This window comes from Zea mays, chromosome 9 (assembly GCF_902167145.1).
Source record: "Zea mays cultivar B73 chromosome 9, Zm-B73-REFERENCE-NAM-5.0, whole genome shotgun sequence".
NCBI lineage: Eukaryota > Viridiplantae > Streptophyta > Magnoliopsida > Poales > Poaceae > Zea > Zea mays.
Window position 1 is genome coordinate 104,900,457 of NC_050104.1, and position 20,294 is coordinate 104,920,750.

Genomic DNA, 20,294 nt, shown 5'->3' on the forward strand with positions numbered 1-20,294 from the left:
CAATAGTGTGTCTATTGCTTATTTCTGTTTATCCATAAAGTATATTAATCATTTGCTGTGAAGTACTTTATCTACTTAAGAACAAGCTTCAGTTAACCTACCTAATTTAGTGTTTTAGTTATTTTTTTATACATTTCTTCTGCAGGAGATCGTGAGACTGTTGAAAACAGACTCAGAAATATGGTGGATGTTCGTGATGTTGCTGATGCTCTTGTTCTGGCTTACGAAAATCCAGAAGCATCTGGACGATACATCTGCAGCTCACATCCATTAAAAGTTTCTGATATGATAAACATATTGAAGACCTTATATCCATCTTACCCTTATCCTAAAAAGTAAGTCTCACCCCTGAAATAGTTATCTTATCTTTATGCATTCAGTTTTGTTCCTCTCTTAAGTTCAACAGCTGATTTTTATCGATGCTTCACTAATACATGCTGACAGAATGCCCTTAGAAGAGAAGGATACTTCTTGAACTCATTGTGTAAGCACACCATTAGTTATTATGTAGAGGTGTCTAGTGAACTAAGTATTTTGATGTGAGTATGACATTCATATCGTTTAGATACTTCCACGCATGCACAGAAATTTGGGAGATTGGATTTTAACTCTGAATGTTTTGATGAACCGTTGAATTCTTGTTCATATTGTTCTTCCGTTCGGTTTTGCTCTCCCTTGACTTGGTTGGTACTTATTTTCTTTATTTCAATGTTTTGTAGCTTTGTGGAAACGGATGGCAACATCACCTGCAGTTCTGAGAAACTTCAGAAGCTAGGGTGGACCTTCAGGGCTATAGAGGAAACCCTGCGTGATAGTGTTGAATCCTACAAAGCATTTGGCATCCTTAACTGAGCATCCGACTGGGACAGTGAGACAGCAGTTCCAACAGTCCAATCCCTATCTCGTTCATATAAACCGTGAAACAGAACATGCTGTTCATGTAAATTTGCAATAAAAATTTGGGAAATTTGTAGCCCTCTACTGAACACTTGATCCCAGCAAGAGGCTTGCAAGGTTGTGTTGTCTGGTCTGAAAAATATGCTATTCTGAGGCTGTTTGGCACTGCTCTACTCTTTATTTTTCAACTCTGCTCCATTCTTGATTTATCAAACATCCTCAACTTCAGGATCTCTACAAAAAATATGGAGTTAGGACAAACTCCAAAGAGGTGCTATCAAAATTCTGTACAATATGCTCTTGGAGCGGGCGAATTTACCCACCAATTCCACTGCTTACCAAAAAAAAAGGTTCACTTCTGTTCTCAGCCTTCGGCCGCGGCTCTTATTTCTCTCATGGATCAGCTCATGCAGAGGCCAAGAAACCCCAGCTGCCAGTCATGGATGGGCCTAAAGAGGTCTCCGGCGACATGGAGCTGAAACAAATATATGATGATCCTAACTTCAATCATGTTGTTGGGACGGAATCTTAACAGGCAACACCGGATTCGGAGGATCCGGGGGGAGGCGACGGCCAGACTACAGGCGACGCCATGAGTCGGGCTCTCCCACGCCAGGCGTGGCAATGACACTCTAGGGCGCAGAGGCAGAGCACCAGGGTGTGGTGGCGGCGCTAGAGGGTACAACGACGATGCTATAGGGTGCGACCCGAGCTTCTTTGGCGTGTCGGGGCTTGGGCAAGGACCGTTAGCCAGTGTGGGGCGCGACCATGGCCTGCTAGCCGACATGGGTGGTGTCGGGATCAGATGACCGGGCTCCTGGGGTCCACGAGTCAGAGTTAGAGGGAGGACGGAGTGAAAGTCCGTCCTGGAAGAACCCATCCCCCAGTAACCTCGAGCCCGGCGGTCGGGCAACGCGGAGCTGAAGGGGGTCAGGCTAACCAAAAGAAAGCCACTAAGTGGATTCCGCATCCGGTCCAGAACTGTCCCGTCATAAATAATCGACCACACTAAATATTCCTGACGCCGAGCCATGATAGAGCGAGTCCTCCTTCCACTCATGACATGCGAACCCGGGCCAGAGCCTCACTCATGACCTATGAGGCCGTAGACCTGTGGCTAACTCATGGCCTACCTAGCATAGGCTTGACCCCCTAACGATCTATAGGTCCGCAATACGCTGAGGAATGCCGAGGCTCATGCTACGAAGGCCAGGGGTCGTCATGGCACAGGAGGGGTAATGATGACTTCTGAGTCCCTCGCCGCCCACGCGTGTCATCCTAACCGACTTAAAGGGTCCGACCAGAGAGCTTAGACGACCAGGGTGAGTGCCGATGGACAAATGTCAACCAAAGGTAGAACACTTCATTCTACCACAATACAGTAACTCCTTCTCCGAGAAGCCACTTGTAATTGCCCCCTCCTTAGTTTATAAAATAGGAGGTTTGGCACAACGAAAGGGGGACCGACGACGGACGACCAATGAGAGCACTAGACCACACAGAGAGAAACAATACTCAACAACTTAGTCGCTAGTGAACACATGGTATGTAGAACCCTTAGCAACGCAACCCATAGAGCTTGGGAACTCTTCCCTCTCTTGCATGCTTGTAACCCCTACTACGAGCATCAAGCAACAAGATGTCGGTAACGCAAGCCACCGAAGACTAGAAGTATGGACGTTTTTTCCGAACCAATATAAATCATGCGGCCACTGAGCATACCATCTGGATCCAGAACATGCATATACAAATTTACTCGTTGGTGCTGGTTTGAAACTACCGATAGTTGGCGCATGAGGTAGGGGCCTTGCGTGTTCTCGATGTATCCTCCGCCAAGTTCTGGATGGCAGTCGACGATGGTGTCCTAGAGGTTGCCACAACCCCTAGGATAGACAACGTCGGATCCACTTCACCAATAGGGCAACGTCGAACAGATATGTATTCCATAAACCCTGTTGTCGTCATGTCGATTTTCTCCATCATAAGAACCCCCATTCGAGGCTCATGAGGGGTGGGGTGCATCCTGCAACCCCCACGAGTCCTCGCGCCGTCAAGGATAACACAACTCCACAACACCTTTCTCGACCTTGATGGGAAACATGAAGGGGTGAGCCCCACCGAGAGGCCATCATAAATGACCCACTGACCGACCTAGGGCTTCGATGGGCGCATATAACGACGGGATGCTCCGAAAAAAGGGTGTCAAGAGTGTTTATAGTATTCAAAAATATCAAGAAGCTTTATCCCTCAACCTTGAAGATACTTGGGGCTCCCCGACCCCTCCTGGGGAGGGCATTACTGACCAAGACGTCAGCCAGCTTCCGAGCCAAGGGCTTGGCCTCGACCATATCTGTAAGCTCTGCGTCGCTCCAGGCGTCACAATAGCCTTTGCTCAGGGCTGGGTCCGATGCACCGGACCTCGGCTATAGGGAAGAAACTGCTCCTAGAATTTTTATTAAAAATCACCGGGCCTTCTATAGTAGTGGTCCGGTGGTGCACCAAACTTCACTGTAACGGCTACTTCGGGCGTGTAATGGCTACTTCAACAGTCGGGTGACACGTGGAGGTCCGGACTGGTCTAGTGTCAATCTGAGATGGAAGCACCCAATCAAGATCCTAGAGAACATGCTCCTGTTCCCAGTCCGATGGTGGACCGAACGGTCCGGTGCGTAGAGCAGAAATCCTATAGCTTCCTCAACGACTATTTGGAAGCTTGGGGATATGAATAGACCCCCATTTCGACCCCCTCTCTTCACCAAGTCACTCAAGAGCAAATACTTCACCAAAACGAGGTTGGAGGATTCCCAGGCATGCTTGGATCTATCGATTGCATGCACTGGGAATGGGTGAACTACCCAACTACTTGGCAGAGTTAGTTTTGCGTCAGGAACTCCTGACCTAGTATGATCGTAGAGGTCGTAGCTTCTTACGATCTTTGGATTTGGCATGCTTTCTTCAATATGCCCCTTAGCAACAATGATACAAACGTCCTACAAAGATCTCCTATCTTTGCTCTATTATGACATGGAACAATGGCATAAGTGGAGTATACTTTTTTTTCTCGAACACGTAGGAGAGCTGCGTATCATTATATTAAAAGAAGAAATAAACAAGGGTACAACTGACGCCTTACGGCGGCCTGAACGACACTAACATAGACTGACTCATCTATATAACTCTAGGCTACATGAGAGAGGGAAGCAACAAGGGAGGTCAACCCCTTGGCCCCGACAGTCTCCCACAGACGGCGCTCATCCCCAACATGGATTAGGAAATTAGCAATATTAGGGGAAAGGCCATCAAAGATGCATCTGTTCCGGTGATTCCACAAAATCCAAGCGCCCAGAATAATGAGGGAGTTTAGGCCATCTCTGAAGGACCCCTGAATAGCTTCATTTGCTTGATGCCACCACTCCATAAAATTAATATTTGTTGGTTGGGGGGCCAAACCCTGTAGCCCGAATTGCCTTAAAAGGAGGAACCAACATTCTCTTGAGAAAACACAATTCACAAGCAGATGGTCAATTGTCTTCCTCTCCTGATCACATAAAGGACATTTTTCCGGATGATCCATCCCCCGCTTCTCAAGTCTATCTGCTGTCCAACATTTATTGTGAGCCACCAGCCACAACAATAATCGGCATTTGGGCGGAGCCCAAGTTTTCCAAATCCGCTCAAAAGGTTCAAACTCCACAGCTCCAATGAAGAGCCCCTCATAAGCAGCTTTAGTCGAATATTTGCCATTAGCAGCCAGCCGAAAAATATGCTTGTCCTCCTTATCGGGGTATAGTTCAACTTGGGCCACCAAATCCCAAATACGCAGGAAGTCTGCAAGTGCACCAACAGATAAACTCCCAGGAATATCATTAATCCAGCCATTATCCTCGATCGCCTCCTGAACTGTCCTTTTGTTAATCAGCTTCTTAGAAATGGTCTCAAAAAGTCGGGGAGCGATATCCACGATCCGCTGCCCACCCAACCATCGATCACTCCAGAAAAGGGTAGAAGCTCCACTTCCAATCTCAGAGTACAATGCCATTTGTAGAAACTCTCGAATTTTTTTCAGGGTATGCAAAGGCAGGGATGCCCAGGGCCGACCTGGCTCAGTTTTTTGCAGCCAAGCCCAACGCATTTTAAGGGCCCAACTCATTTCAGTGATGCTGAAAATGCCCAATCCACCAAGCTCTCGAGGTCTGCACACTCTACCCCAGGCCACTGCACAATGGCCACCCATGGCATTTTTACGACCACGCCAAAGGAACCCTCTTCGAATTTTATCAATGTCCTTCAAAGAAGTAGAAGGCAGGTCTACAGCCATAGCACTATAAATCAGCACCCCTGTCAAAACAGATTGCACCAATACACTTATTCCTGCTTTAGTCAACAAATCAGCTTTCCATCCAAGTAATTGATTAGCTATTTTATCCACAATGGGCTGCACCTGCTCCCTTCTTAATTTATGTAACGACAGGGGCAGCCCAAGGTACTTGCAAGGAAAGCTAGATATCTCACAAGGCCAAAACTGTTGAATAATCTCTAAATTGTCTTCATGGCATCTGATGGGGTAGACACTAGATTTTTGATTATTATTATATAAACCAGAAGCCTCACCAAAAAGCTGAAGAATATCTGAAACCATAGTCATGTCCTCCGCCACAGGATTAATAAAAAGAACCACATCATCAGCATAAAGAGAAACCCGGTGTTGAAGTTGCCTAGTAGAAAGAGGTTGTAACAAACCTTTCTCATCTGCTTTAGAGACAAGTTGACCAAGCACATCCATGACAAGCACAAACAGCATCGGAGAAAGAGGATCCCCCTGTCGCAGCCCTCTTCTATGAGAAATTATGCTTCCCGGATGACCATTAACTAACACTCGAGTAGAGGAAGTGAGAAGCAGCCGTGAAATGATATCTCTCCAGATCTGCCCAAACCCTAGATTCTGCATGACCTCAATAAGGAAGGGCCAGGAAACCGAATCAAAAGCTTTAGTAATATCCGGCTTGATCATCAGGCAAGGATGCCTTTGTTGATGAAGTAATTTAGCCGTCTGCTGAACCAACATGAAATTATCCTGGATAAAGCGACCCTTAATGAAGGCATTTTGGTTTGGAGAGACCAAATCGTTGAGTCTTGAAGCCAATCGATTAGCCAATATCTTTGTGATTAGTTTTGCAAAGCTGTGAACAAGGCTGATAGGTTTACTTCACCTGAATGCAAGAGAGTTGTATGAAAGATGTTGTGCGAGCGTTCGGTTTTTACAGTCACGCTGGGCTATGCTACATTGTCAAAGAATGTGGCCGAAACTAAGAACGTGGGTGAAACTAAGAACATAGGTGCCGACGACCTTAACTTTAAGTTCGTCACTCCCACGTTCTTAACTATAAGTTCATCGGCCCTCGCGAACTTAACCCATAAAATTCGTTGAAAAAACGTCATCGACTATGTTCGTCACTAAATCGATGAACTTAGATTAAGTTCAACGACTTATTATATTAAGTTCGATGGTTTCTTCACCCACGTTCTTTAGCCAGTTTCCTGTAGTGCATATTGATTAATTTTGGAGTATCATTGATAAATCTACGTGGTGGCTGCCACAACATAGGCCATCGTAAGCGTTGTGACTTGGTATGTTTTTTTCTAAGAGAACATATCAAATGCACATGGAAGTTTAGTGCACATGGTGCATATATTAAATCATCATCACTCATCTGAGTTCTAACGTCTCTAGTTGTTTGGTATATTTTGCTAAAAACACCCTCCGACGTGGTGGGGTGTAGTGGTGGAAGGTGTTATTTGTAAATTGTAATGATCAATCAGAGACGTTAGATCTAAGATGGATAGTGATGATTTAATATGTGCACCATGTGTACCAGATATGTCCTCTTTTTCTAGCTAATAGATCGGAACGAAGTTTCAATCATTCATTTTTTTGGGAAATTTTCGTTGGAACTATTTAGAGTTTTATTAGATTGCTTAAATGATTTTAGAATCATTTCAGAATGTTTGGAATAGAAAGTTTTTATTGAACTTGTTCACATTTTTATAGTATCGTTTGGAAAACTCCTTGGGACCTTGACTACCAATTAGGAAAGAGGGAGAAGCGATGAAGTGGATGAGAAGAGATTTTGTCCGAATCCATTCATTTGAGATGGAAATATGGTCTTTGTGTTGTTGTATTGCTGTTTGTATGTTTTGATCAAGCGGGTACTTTGTGGTTGATGGTACGAAAATTAGGGAAATTATTATTTTATTAAGGCATCCATGCATGCCAAAGGATTTGGCCCCATAAGTGGCTTTTTAGTTCTGTGTGACATAGCTTGAGCCCAAAAATCTACCTCAAATCTGAAGTTTATTAATTTGGTAGAACTGTTGAGACTTTAATTTTGGTTATAATTAATAAAAAAATATAAGAGCTCAACTAAACAACTTGTCAGTTTAGATCCATCTGACAAACAGTTTGTCGACTAATTTTATCACCTTGGCTCTAAACGGGTTGGCTAATAAATTGACTAATTATTAGCCATAAGGCTAGCAATATAAATTGTTTACCTATCAGTCATTTGACCTTGCTAATAGGTGCTAATAGATTCTAAAAAGAGAAAAAGACGGTTCCTACCTCCATCGGTTTCTTTCCTTTATCTCCTGCTTAATTGTTTATCGTCTAGGAGTAAAACAGTCTATTTACATGTATTAGCCAAGACTCTAAACATATCCAGCTAAATGTTTATCTCTACTCCTATTATGAACGTAAGGAGGGCGTCCACAGCCCCTCGTGCCCCTGCTTATCTCACGCGCGGCTACCTCCCCCACACGCTGCTTTCAACACCGGCAGCCGCACCCCAAATTCCTCCCCACGCGTTGCTTTCTCTCCACCAATGGCGCCCTTCCCCAACGGCTGCCGAGATGCACACGCTGCGGCTGCCGCCCTCGCCCGCCTTCAACGCCGGCAGCCGCACCACAAATTCCTTCCCACGCGCTGCTTTCTCCCCACTAACGGCGCCCTTCCCCAACGGCTGCGAACGCCCTTCCCCAATGTCTCCTTCTACGCGCGTCTTCCTCCCCACGCGCTGCTCTGGCCGAGATGCCGCCTTCTACGATGCGAACGCCAACAGAGCCGGAGCCCGAGCCCATCCCGCCTTCAACGCCGGATCTCGCCCCAAATCCTCGCCCGCCTTCAACGCCGGCAGCCGCTCCCCAAATTCCTCCCCACCAACGACGCCCTTCCCCAAACCCCTCCCCGTGTTCAACGCAGACAGCTCACCCAAATCCTCGCCCACTTCCCATCGATGGAGAAAGGAGTGTTACTTAAGGACCATGCCACCCCCAAGACAGATAGGCGTTGCCAACAATCCCATCCGGGCACATCTCTGCGATCCAGTAAGTTGCGGCGCCAATCCCCATCCAGGTACATCTCTGCAACTTCTCAATCCTCAATGTCTATATGGTTCTATATGTGTAAAATAGAACCACACATGAGAAAAATATTAATAATTACCCAATGGCTTTTTACAGAATTGGTTCATCCTCATCAATCATGTGATATGTTTTTATAGTTTGAAGTGAAGGATCATATAACTAAACATGTTTTACACAAGGTTTAGAAGATGCTATAATGTTTCCCTGTCATTTTAACTATATTTTTACACAGTACATACTTAGATGTTAGTCTTTGGGCACAACTCCTATGCAATGGGAGACACATTTTTAGCATCCTTAGGTTGGGTGGTTTGTAGAAGAAAGGAAATAGCAGTAAGTTGCAAAGATAGCAGTAAGCTGTAGAGAAGGTAGAAGTAATAATATATTGTATAGAACTCAGAGAGGTTGGGTGGTTTTTAGGGTAATCTGTTTTTGTCTGCTATCAAGTGTTCATGCAAGTGTTATATCAAGTGTTCATCCATGCCAAGATGGTTACTAAGCGAACACACGCAGCATGCATGGATCTACCTTATCTTAAGTGGTCTCCATCTGATCTTGCTTCAGTATCCTTTTTGCTTTCCTAATCAATAAACCATTTATAGCTATGGATGTTTTTTATCAATTGTTATGTTTCATTCTCAGTCTTACTGTATTTGTTATGCGGTTGTCTATAAGGAGACTTGGAACTACTCCAGTTCTATTCTTCAGGCATTTTTAGTACTGATAGTTCCAAGTTTGGTTAGTGTGTGAGCTTTAAGGAGCGATGTAGAACATCACGTATTCAACTTTCCTGAACACTAAGTTTTGATTTATTATCTCTGAGGAGTGTGTGAGCTTTAATGGCTTTGACAGAGAAGGCTGTTAATTGGCCTATTGTTCTGACAGGTTCACTATTTTTTTCTTTTTTAATTATTTTAAGAAAATAAAGTGTTCAATATCTCTTAATATAGGCAGAGATGGATCAAACCCTCGCAGTCAGAAATAAATTATGTTATTATTCCTTGTAAGAAAAGAAAGTTGTTTAAAATAACTGAAATATCTTATGTAAGCCAGATGAAGTATACCTACAAAAATCTCACTGAATTTCTTTCTTTTTAAATTATTTTAAGAAAAGGAAGTGTTCAATGCCTTTTATTTCAGGAAAGAATTAGTATAAGTTCTTGGTTCATACGGTCTTTTGTATTGTCACTGCTAGGTATATTATGAACTTGCCTATCCATTATATTACCATTTATGAGACATCCTGATCTATATTAGCCAACGTTTGATATATATGATTGAACAATAACATAACTCTTGAAAATGCATACAAATTGTTGGATTTATGGAGCAGCATGATGATGAACTATGGGCAGAACTGATTTAGTATTAGGTATTACACAGTATTAAACCCACATGGTTTTTTCTAAGTAAAACCAAAAAACATTTTAGTAAAACTATGTACAATAGAAATACACTTATTTCCATTCTTCAAAGTGAATTCTGTTTTAAGAAAACTGCTATTACCTTTTTTTATATTGGTTAAATGGCAAATGATTGTGAATTCTAATTCATATATTTCTTTACTGTGCGTAGGCCATTTGAGTACGCGTATTTGATTTGAGAGCTGGAGGAGACAAGATCATGCATGCTCTATATGCTGGAGGAGCAAGGCCATCCAAGTAGAGGTACTTTTGCTGTGGCATTCTTTTATTTTTTTTTCAGATGTTAATTTAGACTGTATGCCTTGTAGTTATGGTCCATGCTCATTACTTGAAGATGACATTGTTAGTTCCTAAGTTCGTATAATGTCGTAGATCTTGGTAGCCAGTTTCATGTGTGTGTTAGTGCTCTATATTTGGACCTGTCATTTACATTTACAGGGTGTGTGTTATTATTGCTTAGGCTCTAGGGTATGCCTTTTGATCTATGTCAGGTTGCTCAACTTTTTTTCTGGTTTGGTGAAGGATTGTTCCTTCAACTTAATGCATCAGTAATGGTTGCATTTTCTGTTAGATACAACAATACCATTCTGTTCTCCATTCCATTTTTTCATAAAAGGCACTGTATATGATAGCTCATAGCAGTACAGTTTAGAAATCAAATGTTGCCGCCATAATAGGTACCACATGTTGTCACTGGTTGTATGATAATTACTTGATCTTACTAAAACTACTACTCGTGCTATGGATTTGGAAAATAGGTTTGGTAATTAGTATGGCTACCTACTAAGTCAATGATGTATTCGGTTATAAAGAATTGCATGATGTGGAAGCTCTTTTTTACTGCTCTCCTGCTGCTTAAGTTCAGTGTTTTTGTGAAGTTTGAATGTTCGAAATCTGCTTAAATTCAGCTGGTATATGCCCGAGGAGATTCCGAAGGTCTTGGAAATCAGCGGCGAGCGCAGCCTCATCTACAACTTCTTCTCCTACCACGTGTATTAATCACGGTACACAAGTTTTATTCTATGCTTTGTTTTTTGGTTTATTTTTATTTTTGTTTCATACTTCCTGCAAAATAAAGTTATATATATTTGGTAGGAGAAACATTCACTATACATGGTTTTGATTTATTTCATGATTAAGAAAGCATATTTCATGTTATAAACCTCAAATCTATGTTTTTTGGTTTATTTTTCTACTTTGTTTCATACTTCCTTCAAATGTGGAGATTTACATGGCTTTTTTTATGTTTGGATTTATTTCAAACATATTTGTAACTATGATCAATACTATAAGATCAATGGCACCATCTACACTTAACCAACATAGGTCGGTTGCAGCCCTACATCACGTCCCTACAAAGTTTCCGTAAGTACACATTTCACTTGTCGCATATATATATGCGTGGACAAAAGAATCTAAACTCACTTTTAATGTAGTTTCGTGTTATTTGATGACGTTGAGAGCGATGACTTACCAAAATTTAAGAGTATCGTAGCCAGAATCGTTGTTAAGTTCCCTAGACGTCATGACAGCCAACATTTTATTCTACAAGACATCACTGTAAGTCACTGGGTCAAACATTAAAACAAAAATAAATGACGTCACGTATTTCTCTTACTCATACGACGTGCATTCTGAAATGACTAGGGGTCAAAAATAGAAGCAATTTCATACGCGATAATGTCCAAAGATTTGACACCTTACTCCAACAAGGATCTACATATACATTATATGGAGTGGCGTTCTATGTAAGCTGGGGGCCGTATCTATTTCGGAATTTTGGACATAGGCTAGAATTGACCTTGGCAACTCGGACTGTTGTGGAACCATTCCACTTGCCAATTCAGTTCCCGCCGTATCCAAAACATCTTATGCCATTTCATGAGGTCCTCCAACAACCTCATAAGAGGTTTATAGGTATGTGCCCGTCTTTCTATATGGAGTATACTTATACCGCACTAAACCATAAAAAATATACTCGAAATTTAATCCCTCATATATGAATGTCTCAGATGTAATAGGAATTGTCATTCATTTGGCGCCGTTAGAGCACATCGGTGGAAGGCCGTACAGAGAGGCCATACTAATGGATTCCAGGTCATTAATTTATAACTACAATCTTTTTTAAACTGCAGACGTGTTATATTTTATTCAAACAATACAAGCTTTATTTATAGGTGGGATATAATCGTCGTGGGTATATGGCCTGAACTGTTGCAAAGAAATGCTCTACGGTGGGTGTTAGCTAGAGAAAACAAGAGCATAATTATCGGAACTATGCTGCGCCGTAACAAGCTACACAGTAAATTCTATTATACTTAAACTTCTTTGTTGGAGTAATCTCAATGAACTTCTTTAGTAACTAAGTCTACTACATAACAATAGGATGCTTGCAAACCTCGGACCATAGCACTGTTGAATTCGATCTAGATCATCACACCACACAACGGTTGCAGAGTGAGTGTTTCTTGCAATAATTTAGAAATTATAATTAAGTAATCATGTTATTACACATCATTTACTAAATTGCAGCAATTCGGCGCTCCATGATCCAAAATCCGAGGAGTGCTTTAATCAACAATTATCTAGAGAGGAGACGGGCTTATCTGGCAACAGTGGTACCAGATGTGTAGTGTGATAGCTTGTTACATTATAGGATTTGAAGTTATGTGTCAACTAAAGATGGTCACAATTATTTGTATTTTGCCATTTATGTTATCAAACCCTTGCAGTCAGAAATAAATTATGTTATTATTCCTTGTAAGATATCAAAAACAGCAATAAAGAATGAGCATGACCAAGCAACTTTCACTATACAGTCATATTTTGACAGATTAAGAACACATGTGACATGTAGGTATGAAGGGAAGTGGTTCAGAGTTATGTCCTTGCTTCAGTTTTATGAGAAGTTCTAATTGTATGCATGAGTTGGCTTCGAAATTGTGAGTTATTATTTGTACAATCTATCTGTACATAAGAAATTATTAGCGAGGAAGGAGATGTTGTATTTGCAGTCTTCTAGGTAGCCACAGCTTCATCCTGAGCCATGACAGTATCTGCTGGTCTGTCATGTAAAAGTTCAGATTATCACAACATACAATTTACTCATTTTTTCAATAGTATAGTAAAAATACAACAGAAATATACAATTCAGCCAGCCAAAATAATACTAAATGAACTTAAAAATAAATACATTTTTCACTCGTACAAACCTTTTACCTATGCAGCGAAATCTTATATTCCAGTTGAACACTACAGACCAGATTGTATCCCATAAATCAAAACCAATATCTAAACTTTTTGTTTGAATGTTTGACCCAGTGACTTACTCTAAACATATAAAGATCTGAACTTTCACTATACATACAAAGAGGATTGATGACAGTTCTCTGCATTCCCCCTTTTGATTTGTGATAGCAAGTTGCGAAAGTGTTTAAGGGGAAAATATTTGGCCTATTTTGCAATGCACTGTTCACAGAGTTGGAGCTTGAAATGGAACATGAGTAAGGCTGCTAGAGATAGACTGCGCTAATCCAATTACATGAATAAATCACCATGAATATGATAACCCCAATAATGCCTTTTTTTGTTTTTACTGGCAAGAATCTTCTGACAATGAAAGTCTTTTAAGCCATTCTCTGCTAATTTAAGCTAGGCACAGATTGTGCCAGTAAGCACAAAAGCAACCACCTTCAGTTTATATTAGCTCTAGGACACCAATCATCAATGTGGGGTGACTATTGTAGTTATTCAGTCACCATGAATATGGTGCAACACTTTCTTTTCTTGTCAAATGAATATGATAACCCCCTTTTGATTTGTGATAGCAAGTTGCGAAAGTGTTAAGGGGAAAATATTTGGCCTATTTTGCAATGCACTGTTCACAGAGTTGGAGCTTGAAATGGAACATGAGTAAGGCTGCTAGAGATAGACTGCACTAATCCAATTACATGAATAAATCACCATGAATATGATAACCCCAATAATGCCTTTTTTTGTTTTTACTGGCAAGAATCTTCTGACAATGAAAGTCTTTTAAGCCATTCTCTGCTAATTTAAGCTAGGCACAGATTGTGCCAGTAAGCACAAAAGCAACCACCTTCAGTTTATATTAGCTTTAGGACACCAATCATCAATGTGGGGTGACTATTGTAGTTATTCAGTCACCATGAATATGGTGCAACACTTTCTTTTCTTGTCAAATGAAGGCCCGATACAAAAGACCCCTCAAAGTAACCAGGGTCTAAAGAAGGCCCGATACAAAAGACCCCTTACGGGGGCCAGAAACACGCATACAGGAAGGATTGTTTACTCCAATAGGTTGACTCTCATTTATCCGTTTAGAAATTGTTTTACTAACACATGATTGCCCATCTGACAAACTTGCTGGCTTGGGCAAAGTTCTTTTTGCCCTGTTATATAACTCTGAGCCACATTTCAGTGACATAATATCAGTGTCTGAACCACATCCAATAAGTAGAGGGATATAAAAATCTTTCCAAGGTTATTTCTACATACATGATTGCATGACCAAATTATCCAAATCCCAATTATCCAAGCAGTATGCCAAAATGAATCTGTGTACATGTTTGTTTGAATAGTCTGTGAACCTTGACGGGCTTGAAAATTATTAAAAAAGTCCATTGCCCCTATCAGGTTTTCTTTATGGAGAACAGAGAACAAACACAAACAAATCAGATGGGACATAATGTTGCTCGCACACCATGTGCAGACATCTCAAACACCATTAATACAGGTAAAACTTAGTACATGCGTGTATATTAATGAATGCAACGTAGTATGTAATAGAACAGTAATATACAAAGTTACATTGTAGGTGATCAAAATGGATCAAACTCGTTACGACCAATTGTTGATGCTAAGGAACGTAAGAGGCAAAGAGATAAGGAAAGATATGCCACGATGTCCGATGAACAGAAAAACGAGAAAAACAAAAAGCGTCGAGAAGCACGTCTACAGAATAAAGAGTTGAATAATAAGCGTCCTGAAGCGCGTCAACGAAACAATTGCCAAAATATGATGCCCAACGCGCCAAGAGGTGATGAAATGCGTCAACTTTAGAGTAATGTTTCTGTGCATAAACCTACTACTGAAAAGTAATGTGTTCATATTTTGTAGGTGGAGACGAAAAAGTAAATGTTGATCCAAATGATGATTCCGACTGTTTGCATATCAATTATACAGTACAGTCGAACGACATTGACGCAACGACAGAAGTTCTAACACCAGGTACATGACTGTTCATTAGACTAAACATGCAAAAAAATCAAGTTTCATACGGTTTAACGTAGTATGCCTTATTACAGGCAGTGTGCACGAAACTGTTGGCCACACACCTAAGCATACTACGCAGAGGACCGCCTACTTTAGCGAGCGGTACAAAAACTTAACTCCCGTCGAGAAGGAGTTTAGGCGTGAACGCCTTAGGTTGTATAATAGAACACCAAGGCGAAAAGAGGCAAAGGTAGACCACAACAGGAGACGTAGAGTTATGCAAGCCGACACTTTGAATCCCACATCCATCGCCATGGAGGACCCAACATATACCCTTGATTTTGTACACCCTACAACAGATGCAAAGGGATCTGATGGATCCATATTATCTGTCTGCGACTGGGTTATCCCTGATTTCGTCAACGCACCTTTCTTGCCATCTCCAACCCAGACCGAGGATGTCGCTTCGCCCGATATGTCTACCAATACACTAAAGCGTAAACATCATGTTCCTCGTGGGGAAAGACAAGCTATATTAGCTCGTCGAAACCAGATATTTGAATCAGCCATATCAAGGAAGGTGGGTACTTCGATTGAGGATACTAGCGGTGACGTTGTTGAAGGGGACGATTGGACACAACGCCATACGCCTATGAAGATCACCAACAATGGTAATTACTATCCAAGTTTATATGGATCTTGCAAGACATCGATAGTATGTAGTCTGACTAAACATGTGCTTACATCATCTTGGAACCATTTAGGTGATGACGATGAGGGTGTCATATTCGAAGACGATGATGATGAGAACGAGGGATACCTATTCGCTGCGCAATGTACTCTTTTCACTTTTTATTATCCTAGCAAGGCTTATGTAAATATTCATGTCTTACTCATTGTTTTCAAAAAAATATCAGATGAGGATACCGATGAGGATATCGAGATCGATGGTACTCAAGATGAATCTTCTGCCACTTATGTTTCTGACCCGTACGACAAGGTGTACAGCAACATCCCTGAAGAGACACATATGCTCAAGCTTGTTCCCAACTGCGGTTATTGCACCGCGAAGAAGTTTGAGTATGAGCCACCTGGGTTTTGTTGTCGTGGTGGGAAGGTTGAGCTAGCTCCAGTGGAGACCCCTCCCCAACTGAAGAGGTTGTGGGATAGTGCAGACTCTGATGCTAGGCACTTTCGTGATAACATTAGGTTTTTCAATGGCCATTTCTCTTTCACTTCCCTATACTGTTGCCTCGATAGTATGACAACTAATGTAAGGGATTCTGGTATATACACGTTTCGAGCACAAGGCATGATGTACCACAATATTAAGTCATTTGGTAGGGAAGATGGGGCAGAGCATAAACACCTTGAGCTTTACTTTTATGATGACGATCCCAGCCTCGAGCATCGGTACCGTAAGTGCCGTGAAGAGCATCAACAGAAAGACAAGGAGGTTATCAAACAGATAGTCGACATACTACGTGGAAACCCGTACTCCGAGCACCTTAGGACCATGGGCCACGTTGACAACCTTGATGACTATCGTATCGCGTTGAACCTTGACCAGACGTTGAACCAGAAGACATATAACACACCTCTCACTTCGGAGGTGGCCGCTGTCTGGATCGAAGGGAGCGAAGGGCGAGGCCAATTCAGCAAGAGTGTTATGCTCCATGGGAAGGACAGTTCAAGACACTGCATCCGCTCATACCATGGATGCTACGATGCACTATCATATCCATTGTTCTTCCCTAGAGGCGAACTTGGATGGCATGCAAATATCCCAAAGGTTGGAGTATCCATGGACGAAGTGGATGCATACCGCGCGACACATAGGGCAAGTAATGCAAATGATGAAGATGCAGGTTAGTTGTTAATTTGATATTTGAGATATTTGCACATTATTAACTATGATTTCGACATCACTCACTTTTCAATCCTTGCATATGCAGAATCTCCTAGCCATTTATGTGTCTCTGTACGTGACTACTACTGCTACAAATTCCAGATTCATCCCGGGGTATTCAATCCAATACTTCATGGAAAGCGGCTTTTCCAGCAGTTCGCGGTCGACACGTACATAAAGATTGAGAGCTCTCGTTTAGATTTCATACGTAAGAATCAAGATCGGTTAAGGGCAGACCTATACCAGGGCTTGGTGGATAGCATGCTAGATGGAGATATTAGAGCAGAGAAGATTGGCAAGCAAACTGTGCTGTCAACATCGTTTATTGGTGGTCCTCGTGACATGAGACGTCGGTATATGGATGCTATGGCTCTGGTGCGCAAGTTTGGTAAACCAGACATCTTTCTTACCATGACATGTAACCCTAACTGGGATGAGATAAGGAGGGAGCTTCTCCCTGGGCAGACACCGCAAGATCGTCCGGATCTTGTAGTGCGTGTCTTTCATGCAAAGCTACAGGAGTTAAAGCATAGGCTGACTAAACAGGATATTCTTGGTAAGGTCCGAGCCTACATCTATGTCGTGGAGTTTCAGAAGCGGGGTTTGCCGCATGCCCATTTTCTACTCATAATGCAGAGGAAGTACAAGCTCACATGCCCTGAGCAGTATGACCTTTTGATCTCAGCTGAGATCCCAAGCAACAAGTACCCTGAACTACGAAAGATGGTTATCAAGCATATGATGCATGGCCCGTGTGGGTCGCTAAACCCTAACTGCCCATGCACTAAGGGTCGTAAATCGTGCAAGAATCATTACCCTCGGCCTTTCAGTGACACAACCTTGCAAGGGAAGGATTCGTACCCTGTTTACAGACGTCGTGACGATGGTCGTACCGAAAAGGTTCGAGGGTGCGAATTGGACAATAGATGGGTTGTCCCTTACAACCCATACCTCCTTCGTCTCTTCAATTGTCACATCAATGTTGAGGCATGTGGGAGCATCAAGGCTGTTAAATACCTGTTCAAGTACATATACAAAGGCCATGATCGTGTTTCTGTTGTTATGAGAGATGCGAGCAAGGCAGATGATGATGTAGATGAGATCAAGCAGTACAGAGATGCAAGGTGGGTGACTCCTCCAGAAGCCTTATGGAGGATATACGGCTTTGAGCTTAGTCAGATATCTCCACCTGTGATGCAGCTGCAACTCCATCTTCCAAACATGCACATGGTGGCGTTTCACGAGCGGCAAATGGTCGAGCGAGTCGTCAACCGTCCAGGTGTTGATAGGTCAATGCTCACAGCATATTTTGAGGCGAATAGTCTACACAAGGAGGCTCGTGGCATCCTGTATCGTGACTTCCCTGAATGGTACACTTGGCAGAGTGGTAAGGGAAAAATATGGCAAAAGAGGAAACGAGATACGGGTGGACAAGTTGGTAGAATAGTCTCTGCTCATCCGGCCGAGGGGGAGCGCTACTATCTTCGTGTTCTCCTAAACCATGTGACTGGCGCCACTTCCTATGTGGATCTAAGGACAGTAGATGGTGTCACGCTACCGACTTTTCGTGAGGCAGCAGAGAGAAGAGGACTGCTTGAGTCGGACAACACACTGGATGAGTGTCTCACTGAACGTGCTCTTTTCCAGATGCCATCGGCGCTGCGACGGCTTTTTGCCACAATACTTGTGTACTGTGAGCCAAGCGATGTGGTTGTACTCTGGCAGAAACACCTAGATTCTATGTCCGAGGACTATCAACACAGGAATCCGTGCAAAACTCATGTTGAGCAGATGGTATTGATTGACATTAGGAACATGTTGCAGTCAATGGGAAAGGACATAAAGACATTCCCTCTTCCTCCTATCATGGACGCGTATGACGATGCTATTGGTACTGCTAGGGAGGTTTACGAGGAGGAAATTATCGAACCAGTAGCAGAAGATGTGGCTCTCAAAGACTGTCTTAACAAGGAACAGAGGGCCACCTATGATAAGATTTTATCTGCCGTTGACACTGATCAGGGCGGATTATTCTTTGTGGATGGACCTGGTGGCACCGGAAAGACTTACCTATATAGAGTGCTGCTCGTGACGCTACGCAGCCAGGGCAAGATTGCAGTGGCAACAGCTACATCTGGCGTTGCGGCTTCCATAATGCCTGGAGGAAGAATCGCCCATTCACGCTTCAAGATACCTCTCACTATTGACGATGGCGCTGTATGTAGCTTCACGAAGCAGAGTGGAACCGTAGAGTTGCTACGGAAAGCATCTCTCATTATTTGGGATGAGGCTTCTATGACTAAGAGACAAGCTGTGGAGGCACTGGACAATAGCATGCGCGATATAATGGGTCGGCCCGGACTGCCATTCGGTGGTAAAACCATTGTCTTCGGTGGGGGATTTCAGACAGGTCTTGCCTGTTGTTCGTAAAGGGACAAGGGCTCAAGTGGTCACTTCTTCGCTACGGATGTCTTACCTATGGGAGTCCATGTCCCACTTAAAGCTTGTTACCAATATGAGGGCAAAAAACGACCCTTGGTTTGCGGAGTATTTGTTGCGCGTAGGCGGTGGAACTGAGGACACAAATAGTGACGGCGACATCCGTCTTCCTGACGAGGTATGTGTGCCTTATAGTGGGAGTGACACCGATCTTGACAACCTAATAGACTTCGTTTTCCCAAATCTCAACAAAAATATGTCCGATTCGACCTACATCACTTCAAGGGCGATACTGTCAACGCGGAACGAATGGGTGGATATGATAAATGTTAAGATGATTGATCGTTTTCAAGGGGAACATATGGTGTACCATAGTTTCGATAGCACCATGGATGATCCCCATAACTACTACCCACCCGAGTTCCTAAACACACTGACGCCTAATGGGCTGCCACCACATGTTTTGAAGCTCAAGATTGGGTGCCCTGTTATATTGCTTCGGAATATAGACCCTGCGAATAGACTTTGCAATGGCACCAGGCTGGTCGTTCGTGGTTTCCAAAGAAATAGCATTGACGCAGAAATTGTACTGGGTCAACACGCTGGAAAACGGATTTTCCTGCCGCGTATACCTCTGTGTCCCTCCGATGAAGAGATGTTCCCTTTCCAGTTCAAAAGAAAGCAGTTTCCTGTACGACTTAGCTTTGCAATGACATTTAACAAAGCACAGGGTTAGACCATTCCCAACGTTGGTGTATACTTGCCCGAACCAGTGTTCTCTCATGGCCAACTATACGTTGCTCTATCTAGAGCGATAGCCCGATCAAACATAAAGATTCTTGCAATCCCACCCGTCGATGGGAAGAAAACTTTGAGGAAGGGTGTAAGAAAGAACCCCACAGTTGATTGTGGAACATATACTAAGAACATCGTCTACAAGGAGGTCCTAACAAACTAGACCTACAGTAAGT

General features: G+C 42.7%; 2 protein-coding genes across 2 annotated transcripts in view; both read left to right on the plus strand.

Annotated features, from left to right (window-relative positions):
- LOC103638781 (cinnamoyl-CoA reductase 2) overlaps positions 1-1,132 on the plus strand; it is a 51,378-nt gene extending 50,246 nt beyond the window's left edge. The window contains exons 5-6 of the mRNA XM_008661596.4: positions 146-335; positions 720-1,132. Coding sequence (XP_008659818.1) covers positions 146-335; positions 720-852 — 323 coding nt within the window. The 3' untranslated portion in view covers positions 853-1,132. The remainder of the gene's footprint in view (positions 1-145; positions 336-719) is intronic.
- Positions 1,133-11,388: 10,256 nt separating this feature from the next.
- LOC103638782 (uncharacterized) lies at positions 11,389-12,508 on the plus strand. The gene is made up of 5 exons (XM_020544247.1): positions 11,389-11,657; positions 11,753-11,837; positions 11,918-12,042; positions 12,126-12,197; positions 12,273-12,508. The coding sequence occupies exons 1-5, from the start codon at positions 11,612-11,614 to the stop codon at positions 12,371-12,373; spliced, it is 429 nt and encodes a 142-aa protein (XP_020399836.1). The 5' UTR covers positions 11,389-11,611; the 3' UTR covers positions 12,374-12,508.
- Positions 12,509-20,294: the final 7,786 nt, after the last annotated feature.